The sequence below is a fragment of the Salmo salar genome, unplaced genomic scaffold (assembly GCF_905237065.1).
Source record: "Salmo salar unplaced genomic scaffold, Ssal_v3.1, whole genome shotgun sequence".
Classification (NCBI taxonomy): domain Eukaryota; kingdom Metazoa; phylum Chordata; class Actinopteri; order Salmoniformes; family Salmonidae; genus Salmo; species Salmo salar.
The window spans coordinates 72,015-82,866 of record NW_025547587.1 but is presented as its reverse complement, the minus strand read 5'-3'; the positions used below and the strand labels follow the sequence as shown (position 1 = coordinate 82,866).

The 10,852-nt window shown below is 39.0% G+C and overlaps 1 protein-coding gene across 2 annotated transcripts in view; it reads right to left on the bottom strand.

Annotated features, from left to right (window-relative positions):
• Positions 1 to 2,633: 2,633 nt before the first annotated feature.
• Positions 2,634 to 10,852, bottom strand: part of ttc29 (tetratricopeptide repeat domain 29) — a 61,319-nt gene continuing 53,100 nt past the window's right edge. For both annotated transcript variants that reach the window (XM_045711405.1, XM_045711406.1), the window contains 2 exons: positions 2,988 to 3,141; positions 2,634 to 2,743 (listed from right to left, as the gene is read on the bottom strand). In XM_045711405.1, coding sequence (XP_045567361.1) covers positions 2,730 to 2,743; positions 2,988 to 3,141 — 168 coding nt within the window. In that variant the 3' untranslated portion in view covers positions 2,634 to 2,729. The remainder of the gene's footprint in view (positions 2,744 to 2,987; positions 3,142 to 10,852) is intronic.

Here is a 10,852-nt window from a genome sequence, read left to right as displayed (position 1 = left end):
GTTCATCCTTGGGAGCAATATCCAAATGCCTGAAGGTACCACGTTCATCTGTACAAACAATAGTACGCAAGTATAAACACCATGGGACCATGCAGCCGCCATACCGCTCAGGAAGGAGACCCATTCTGTCTCCTAGAGATGAACACACTTTGGTGTGGAAAGTGCAAATCAATCCCAGAATAACAGCAAAGGACCTTGTGAAGATGCTGGAGGAAACAGGTACAAAAATATCTATATCCACAGTAAAACGAGTCCTATATCGACATAACCTGAAAGGCCGCTCAGCATGGAAGAAGCCACTGCTCCAAAACCGCCATAAAAAAGCCAGACTACGGTTTGCAACTGCACATGGGGACAAAGATCGTACTTTTTGGAGAAATGTCCTCTGGTCTGATGAAACAAAAATAAAACTGTTTGGCCATAATGACCATCGTTATGTTTGGAGGAAAAAGGGGGAGGCTTACAAGCCGAAGAACACCATCCCAACCGTGAAGCACGAGATGGCAGCATCATGTTGTGGGGGTGCTTTGCTGCAGGAGGGACTGGTGCACTTCACAAAATAGATGGCATCAGGAGGAAGGGAAATTATGTGGATATATTGAAGCAACATCTCAAAACATCAGTCAGGAAGTTAAAGCTTGGTCGCAAATGGGTCTTCCAAATGGACAATGACCCCAATTATACTTCCAAAGTTGTGGCAAAATGGCTTAAGGACAACAAAGTCAAGGTATTGGAGTGGCCATCACAAAGCCCTGACCTCAATCCCATAGAAAATTTGTGGGCAGAACTGAGGGGGGGTTAGAAGGATTACTTTATCCTATCCCAGGTATTCCTTAAAGAGGTGGGGTTTCAGGTGTCTCCGGAAGGTGGTGATTGAAGCTTGTGGAAGGCAACCCGAAACGTTTGACCCAAGTTAAACAATTTAAAGGCAATGCTACCAAATACTAATTGAGTGTATGTAAACTTCTGACCCACTGGGAATGTGAGGAAAGAAATAAAAGCTGAAATAAATCATTCTCTCTACTATTATTCTGACATTTTACATTTGTAAAATAAAGTGGTGATCCGAACTGACCTAAAACAGGGAATTTTTACTAGGATTAAATGTCAGGAATTGTGATACACTGAGTTTAAATGTATTCGGCTAAGGTGTATGTAAACTTCTGACTTCAACTGTATATTTATTTTTTTATCTGTATAAATACATTTAAAAAAATTAAAGAACGGCAAATTATCCATACATTTTTTTAAAAGGTAGTTGCGATGCTGTGAAAAAACTGTTGTACTGCACTAGAGTACAAAAAAAAATCGATATTCCCAAAGTTTAGCATATCTTTGTAGGAGGACTTGTATTTTGAAGAAGAAAAAAACCGTGCATATTATTCTGCTGCCAGGAGAACGGTAAAAGGATCGGCAACGTGTTCGTCACTAGTTACTACAGCCACAACGTTATAAACCCCGCCTATTTCTACCGTTTATCTTCTTAAAATCGCGATTTTAACCCCTAACCTCAACCATAACATTAACCACACTACTAACCGTAGACATAACCTTCAATTAAGAACAACAATTTTTGTTTCATGAATTTTGACGATATAGTCAATTTTGACTTTGTGGTTGAGGTAACTAGTGCAAACACCGTAACTCTCGTTTACTTCCTGACACGTGGGCAAATCGTTTTGGCGTAAATACCGTAGTAAACGTGTACTACTTTTCATCTGCGTTGAACGGCTGTCCACAACAGTGCAATAAAGACGCAGCTCAAATCTCCTTTTGAAAGTTACTATTTAAATAACAGTCAACTACGAACAACAGACGTATCACTCGTTTGATTCCCATGTTAGTATCTTTGATTAGCTATTTGAAATTAGATGGGTTCATCTATTACGGGTATTACGCTTTTACAGTCCATATATGCCAGTAGGACACGGTCATTACAGTACCTCTATTATAGGAATATCTAGAGATCTGGACACTGTGTTCAAGATGTCCGCACATAGTTTTAAAAGTAATCTACTCACTCCTGTCCCCTAATTGGAGTAAACTAATGGACAACAACACTTAGGCTTCTACTTCCAGACTATATATATTTTACAGACACAATCTATTTCACAATAGTTATATTTTGTTTGTTTTTAGTCCCATCCTTCAGCTCCCCTCAACCCCTCCTATCTCTCTCTTTATTTTTTATATTTTATTTAACCTTTATTTAACGAGGCAAGTCAGTTAAGAACAAAAACGTATTTTCAACGACGGCCTAGGAACAGTGGGGTTAACTGCCTTGTTCTGGGGCAGAACAACAGATTTTTACCTCGTCAGCTTGGGGGATTCAATCTTGCAACCTTTCGGTTACTAGTCCAACGTTCTAACCACTAGGCTACGCTGCCGCCCCATCTCTTAACACCATCCAGTCCCATCCTTCAGCTCCCCTCAACCCCTCCCATCTATCTCTGACCACCATCCAGTCCCATCCTTCAGCTCCCCTCAACCCCTCCCATCTATCTCTGAACATCATCCAGTTTTGATATTTAATTTCCATATATTTTTCTACTGTGATGTTTCACAAAAGTTCTGAACCTTTTCTTTTCCTCATAGTTTCTACAGATTGTAAATGAAAAGATAAACACGTTTGCTATGACCAGAGTTTTATGTTTTATTATCAACACGGTGATAAGAATATGCACTTCCATCTTCTTCTCTGGTCCTCCTCTTCCTCCTCCTCCTCCTCCTCATATCTTCCCCTCTGTTTGAAACAACAGGGTCATGTTCAGTTGGGAGCAAACAGTAGAAAAACGTTTTGAAATAGAGAACATGGTCCTAGGCCTAGTACATAAACTAGCTCTAATAACAACAGTGATTTAAAAAAACGTTCTATTTTGAAGACCTCCACTATATGCTTTTGCCCTAAATGTCACGTACATAGATGATAAATGGAAAAAAAGGTGTGCCATTTCAGAAGCAGACAATACCCTCCTAACCAGATTCACCTGCGGCTGCGGCAGATCCTGCTGTATCAGTGAAAACGTTCTCCCTGCACTCCTTCCAGCCTGTCAGGTGTAGCAGGTCACTGTGTGATGCCGTCTCAACGGAACGACTGTACTTCCTGATCATACTGTAGGCACGGGCACTACCCACAAACACCTGACAATCACAATGAAGAAAGAAAGAAAAAAAAAAAAAGATTTTATAAATTACTTTTTTTTTTTTACTTCAGCAGTTTTCACAAACTGTTTAACAGATACCCAGCCAAAAATAAATAAATAAATCCAAAGAGACAGCAATGCAGAGGCTGGCAGAAGGACGGTGGCGAGGAAAAACTCCCTAGAAGGCAGGAAGAACCCAGGAAGAAACCTAGAGAGGAACCAGGCTCAGACGGGATGACCTTTATTTGCCGAGTACATTTCCATCTAACCATGGTGACATGGTGCCTGACAACGATACATAGAATATAAAGACAGAAGAATTTACACATAGGCTGTATCCCCTATCAGTCTATGAGGAGGAGATGCACTGCAGTACTTAATGCAGCTGGTGGCCACACCAGATACTGACTTACTAGCAGTACTTAATGCAGCTGGTGGCCACACCAGATACTGACTTACTAGCAGTACTTAATGCAGCTGGTGGCCACACCAGATACTGACTTACTAGCAGTACTTCATGCAGCTGGTGGCCACACCAGATACTGACTTACTAGCAGTACTTCATGCAGCTGGTGGCCACACCAGATACTGACTTACTAGCAGTACTTCATGCAGCTGGTGGCCACACCAGATACTGACTTACTAGCAGTACTTAATGCAGCTGGTGGCCACACCAGATACTGACTTACTAGCAGTACTTCATGCAGCTGGTGGCCACACCAGATACTGACTTACTAGCAGTACTTCATGCAGCTGGTGGCCACACCAGATACTGACTTACTAGCAGTACTTAATGCAGCTGGTGGCCACACCAGATACTGACTTACTAGCAGTACTTCATGCAGCTGGTGGCCACACCAGATACTGACTTACTAGCAGTACTTCATGCAGCTGGTGGCCACACCAGATACTGACTTACTAGCAGTACTTCATGCAGCTGGTGGCCACACCAGATACTGACTTACTAGCAGTACTTCATGCAGCTGGTGGCCACACCAGATACTGACTTACTAGCAGTACTTCATGCAGCTGGTGGCCACACCAGATACTGACTTACTAGCAGTACTTAATGCAGCTGGTGGCCACACCAGATACTGACTTACTAGCAGTACTTCATGCAGCTGGTGGCCACACCAGATACTGACTGTTACTTTTGATTTTGACCCCCCCTTTGTTCTGGGACACATTATTCCATTTCTGTTAGTCACATGTCTGTGGAACTTGTTCAGTTTATGTCTCAGTTGTTGAATGTTGTTATGTTCATAAAAATATTTACACATGTTTAAGTTTGCTGAAAATAAACGCAGTTGACAGTGAGAGGACGTTTTTTTATTTATTTTTGTTGTTGCTGAGTTTAGTTTTGTAATATAACCAGCCCTATTTTATAACTGTTTCTAAACTGTCCTGTTTTAACTTTCTGTGAAACAATCTTTAATGGGTCCTGTTATCCCAGGATGTGTGGGGGAGTGGACATGTCCCTGGTATGATTAGTCTTTCTCTAGGCCAACTGTGGTGATAAGTAGAAGCACCAGACTCAATCCAAGGGCATGTGAAACACCCACACCCATCCTGGGTCTGTATAAATGTCTGTGAGAACAAAGAGCGACTCTATTTGGTTTTCCCTTGCGTGCACGCTCGTAATAAAGCTTTTCTATACTGAGATCGGACTGCCTTCTGAGTTTTTTTTTTCTCTCACCACAATTCTTGGTGCCGTGACCCGGATCGCTGCAGCAGGACCCGAACCCATATCGCCCGCTGGGAACAAGATAACTCCTGGCCATAACTAAGAGAGGTAAGGGACCTTTCTCAAAATCCATATATGATGAGTTGTCTGTTTCTCTAGTGGGTGGTGGGATTACAGCTGGGAGTCTTTCTGGGTAAGTCTCTAAGAGCTGGGAGTCTTTCTGGGTAAGTCACTAAGAGCTGTGAGTCTTTCTGGGTAAGTCTCTTAGAGCTGTGAGTCTTTCTGGGTAAGTCTCTAAGAGCTGTGAGTCTTTCTGGGTAAGTCTCTAAGAGCTGTGAGTCTTTCTGGGTAAGTCACTAAGAGCTGTGAGTCTTTCTGGGTAAGTCTCTTAGAGCTGTGAGTCTTTCTGGGTAAGTCTCTTAGAGCTGTGAGTCTTTCTGGGTAAGTCTCTTAGAGCTGTGAGTCTTTCTGGGTAAGTCTCTAAGAACTGTGAGTCTTTCTGGGTAAGTCTCTAAGAACTGTTTAGTCTTTCTGGGTAAGTCTCTAAGAACTGTGAGTCTTTCTGGGTAAGTCTCTAAGAGCTGTGAGTCATTCTGGGTAAATCTCTTAGAGCTGTGAGTCTTTCTGGGTAAGTCTCTTAGAGCTGTGAGTCTTTCTGGGTAAGTCTCTAAGAGCTGTGAGTCATTCTGGGTAAGTCTCTTAGAGCTGTGAGTCTTTCTGGGTAAGTCTCTTAGAGCTGTGAGTCTTTCTGGGTAAGTCTCTAAGAGCTGTGAGTCATTCTGGGTAAGTCTTTTAGAGCTGTGAGTCTTTCTGGGTAAGTCTCTTAGAGCTGTGAGTCTTTCTGGGTAAGTCTCTTAGAGCTGTGAGTCTTTCTGGGTAAGTCTCTAAGAGCTGTGAGTCATTCTGGGTAAGTCTCTTAGAGCTGTGAGTCTTTCTGGGTAAGTCTCTTAGAGCTGTGAGTCTTTCTGGGCAAGTCTCTAAGAGCTGTGAGTCATTCTGGGTAAGTCTCTTAGAGCTGTGAGTCTTTCTGGGTAAGTCTCTTAGAGCTGTGAGTCTTTCTGGGTAAGTCTCTTAGAGCTGTGAGTCTTTCTGGGTAAGTCTCTAAGAGCTGTGAGTCTTTCTGGGTAAGTCTCTAAGAGCTGGGAGTCTTTCTGGGTAAGTCTCTAAGAGCTGTGAGTCTTTCTGGGTAAGTCTCTAAGAGCTGTGAGTCATTCTGGGTAAGTCTCTTAGAGCTGTGAGTCATTCTGGGTAAGTCTCTTAGAGCTGTGAGTCTTTCTGGGTAAGTCTCTAAGAGCTGTGAGTCATTCTGGGTAAGTCTCTAAGAGCTGTGAGTCATTCTGGGTAAGTCACTAAGAGCTGTGAGTCTTTCTGGGTACGTCTCTTAGAGCTGTGAGTCTTTCTGGGTAAGTCTCTAAGAGCTTTACACACCTGGATTGTACACTATTTACACATTATAATTCTTTTTTAAATTCTTTAAGTTCGTCAAGTTGGTAGTTAAGTCTTGCCATAGATTTTGTTGGTAGTTTAGTCTTTCCATAGATTTAGTTGGTAGTTTAGTCTTGCCATAGATTTTCAAGCAGATTTAAGTCAAAACTGTAACTAGGCCCCTCAGGAACATTCACTGTCCTCTTTGGTAAGCAACTCCAGTGTAGATTTGGCCTTGTGTTTAAGGTTATGGTCCTGCTGAAAGGTGAAATTGTCTCAGAGTGTCTGTTGGAAAGCAGACTGAACCAGGTTTAGGATTTTGCCTGTGCTTATGTATGGTTAGTAGGGTAATGAGGTGATGGGTTTTAATGAGTGTAATGTTACTTGGTAATGTAATAAAAACATATATATGTATTTTTATTAAATTGTTTTGTTTTTCCCATTTCGTATCACAAAGTGTAATGGATTTATATTATAGTCCAGTTGGGCCCGGTACTGCAACATATCGGATGCCAACGAAGAAGAATAAGGCCACTTTATCATTAGAAAAGACTACAGAAACATCCCCAAGGATACAATCTATATAGTCAGGCAATGTCCACATTATTCTCTCATAGTTTAGAATGTAAGAACAATTAGAATGTCAATTAGAATGTCAATTAGAATGTCAATTAGAATATCAATTAGAATGTCAATTAGAATGTCAAGGCCTAAAGAAGTATTCTTAACGTGATAATGGGCTACTTTTTATTATTTGACACTTTTTTACATGTTATTTTATATTAGACCCTATATGTACAATTATATAAATTATACAATTGTATAACATTGAGGTCCTTGAAAATTACCATAAAGTGCTTGAAATAGTCCCTGAAAGTCATTGAATTTGACTTGTCAATGTCTGTATGACCCCTTCCTGTTGTTATATAGGATGTATAGTCCTGTTGTTGTATAGGATGTATAGTCCTGTTGTTATATAGATGTATAGTCCTGTTGTTATATAGGATGTATAGTCCTGTTGTTATATAGGATGTATAGTCCTGTTGTTATATAGTCCTAGTCCTGTTGTTATATAGGATGTATAGTCCTGTTGTTATATAGGATGTATAGTCCTGTTGTTATATAGGATGTATAGTCCTGTTGTTATATAGTCCTAGTCCTGTTGTTATATAGGATGTATAGTCCTGTTGTTATATAGGATGTATAGTCCTGTTGTTATATAGGATGTATAGTCCTGTTGTTATATAGTCCTAGTCCTGTTGTTATATAGGATGTATAGTCCTGTTGTTATATAGTCCTGTTATTATATAGGATGTATAGTCCTGTTGTTGTATAGGATGTATAGTCCTGTTGTTATATAGGATGTATAGTCCTGTTGTTGTATAGGATGTATAGTCCTGTTGTTGTATAGGATGTATAGTCCTGTTGTTATATAGGATGTATAGTCCTGTTGTTATATAGGATGTATAGTCCTGTTGTTATATAGGATGTATAGTCCTGTTGTTATATAGGATGTATAGTCCTGTTGTTATATAGGATGTATAGTCCTGTTGTTATATAGGATGTATAGTCCTGTTGTTATATAGGATGTATAGTCCTGTTGTTGTATAGGATGTATAGTCCTGTTGTTATATAGGATGTATAGTCCTGTTGTTATATAGGATGTATAGTCCTGTTGTTATATAGGATGTATAGTCCTGTTGTTGTATAGGATGTATAGTCCTGTTGTTATATAGTCCTAGTCCTGTTGTTATATAGGATGTATAGTCCTGTTATTATATAGGATGTATAGTCCTGTTGTTATATAGGATGTATAGTCCTGTTGTTATATAGGATGTATAGTCCTGTTGTTATATAGGATGTATAGTCCTGTTGTTGTATAGGATGTATAGTCCTGTTGTTATATAGTCCTAGTCCTGTTGTTGTATAGTCCTAGTCCTGTTGTTGTATAGGATGTATAGTCCTGTTGTTATATAGGATGTATAGTCCTGTTGTTGTATAGTCCTAGTCCTGTTGTTATATAGGATGTATAGTCCTGTTGTTATATAGTCCTAGTCCTGTTGTTATATAGGATGTATAGTTCTGTTGTTGTATAGGATGTATAGTCCTGTTGTTATATAGGATGTATAGTCCTGTTGTTGTATAGGATGTATAGTCCTGTTGTTGTATAGGATGTATAGTCCTGTTGTTATATAGGATGTATAGTCCTGTTGTTGTATAGGATGTATAGTCCTGTTGTTATATAGGATGTATAGTCCTGTTGTTGTATAGGATGTATAGTCCTGTTGTTGTATAGGATGTATAGTCCTGTTGTTATATAGGATGTATAGTCCTGTTGTTATATAGGATGTATAGTCCTGTTGTTGTATAGGATGTATAGTCCTAGTCTGTTGTTATATAGTCCTAGTCCTGTTGTTGTATAGGATGTATAGTCCTGTTGTTGTATAGGATGTATAGTCCTGTTGTTGTATAGGATGTATAGTCCTGTTGTTATATAGGATGTATAGTCCTGTTGTTATATAGGATGTATAGTCCTGTTGTTGTATAGGATGTATAGTCCTGTTGTTGTATAGGATGTATAGTCCTGTTGTTGTATAGGATGTATAGTCCTGTTGTTATATAGGATGTATAGTCCTGTTGTTATATAGGATGTATAGTCCTGTTGTTGTATAGGATGTATAGTCCTAGTCCTGTTGTTATATAGTCCTAGTCCTGTTGTTGTATAGGATGTATAGTCCTGTTGTTGTATAGGATGTATAGTCCTGTTGTTGTATAGGATGTATAGTCCTGTTGTTATATAGGATGTATAGTCCTGTTGTTATATAGGATGTATAGTCCTGTTGTTGTATAGGATGTATAGTCCTGTTGTTGTATAGGATGTATAGTCCTGTTGTTGTATAGGATGTATAGTCCTGTTGTTATATAGGATGTATAGTCCTGTTGTTATATAGGATGTATAGTCCTGTTGTTGTATAGGATGTATAGTCCTAGTCCTGTTGTTATATAGTCCTAGTCCTGTTGTTGTATAGGATGTATAGTCCTGTTGTTGTATAGGATGTATAGTCCTGTTGTTGTATAGGATGTATAGTCCTGTTGTTATATAGGATGTATAGTCCTGTTGTTATATAGGATGTATAGTCCTGTTGTTGTATAGGATGTATAGTCCTGTTGTTATATAGGATGTATAGTCCTGTTGTTGTATAGGATGTATAGTCCTGTTGTTATATAGGATGTATAGTCCTGTTGTTATATAGGATGTATAGTCCTGTTGTTATATAGGATGTATAGTCCTGTTGTTGTATAGGATGTATAGTCCTGTTGTTATATAGGATGTATAGTCCTGTTGTTATATAGGATGTATAGTCCTGTTGTTATATAGTCCTAGTCCTGTTGTTATATAGGATGTATAGTCCTGTTGTTATATAGGATGTATAGTCCTGTTGTTATATAGGATGTATAGTCCTGTTGTTGTATAGGATGTATAGTCCTGTTGTTATATAGGATGTATAGTCCTGTTGTTGTATAGGATGTATAGTCCTGTTGTTATATAGGATGTATAGTCCTGTTGTTATATAGGATGTATAGTCCTGTTGTTGTATAGGATGTATAGTCCTGTTGTTGTATAGTCCTAGTCCTGTTGTTATATAGGATGTATAGTCCTGTTGTTGTATAGGATGTATAGTCCTGTTGTTATATAGGATGTATAGTCCTGTTGTTGTATAGGATGTATAGCCCTGTTGTTGTATAGGATGTATAGTCCTGTTGTTGTATAGGATGTATAGTCCTGTTGTTATATAGGATGTATAGTCCTGTTGTTATATAGGATGTATAGTCCTGTTGTTGTATAGGATGTATAGTCCTGTTGTTGTATAGGATGTATAGTCCTGTTGTTGTATAGGATGTATAGTCCTGTTGTTGTATAGGATGTATAGTCCTGTTGTTGTATAGGATGTATAGTCCTGTTGTTGTATAGTCCTAGTCCTGTTGTTATATAGGATGTATAGCCCTGTTGTTGTATAGGATGTATAGTCCTGTTGTTGTATAGGATGTATAGTCCTGTTGTTATATAGGATGTATAGTCCTGTTGTTATATAGGATGTATAGTCCTGTTGTTGTATAGTCCTAGTCCTGTTGTTATATAGGATGTATAGTCCTGTGTTGTTGTATAGGATGTATAGTCCTGTTGTTGTATAGGATGTATAGTCCTGTTGTTGTATAGGATGTATAGTCCTGTTATTATATAGGATGTATAGTCCTGTTGTTGTATAGGATGTATAGTCCTGTTGTTGTATAGGATGTATAGTCCTGTTGTTGTATAGTCCTAGTCCTGTTGTTATATAGGATGTATAGCCCTGTTGTTGTATAGTCCTAGTCCTGTTGTTATATAGGATGTATAGTCCTAGTCCTGTTGTTGTATAGGATGTATAGTCCTGTTGTTGTATAGGATGTATAGTCCTGTTGTTATATAGGATGTATAGTCCTGTTGTTGTATAGGATGTATAGTCCTGTTGTTATATAGGATGTATAGTCCTGTTGTTATATAGGATGTATAGTCCTGTTGTTATATAGGATGTATAGTCCTGTTGTTGTATAGGATGTA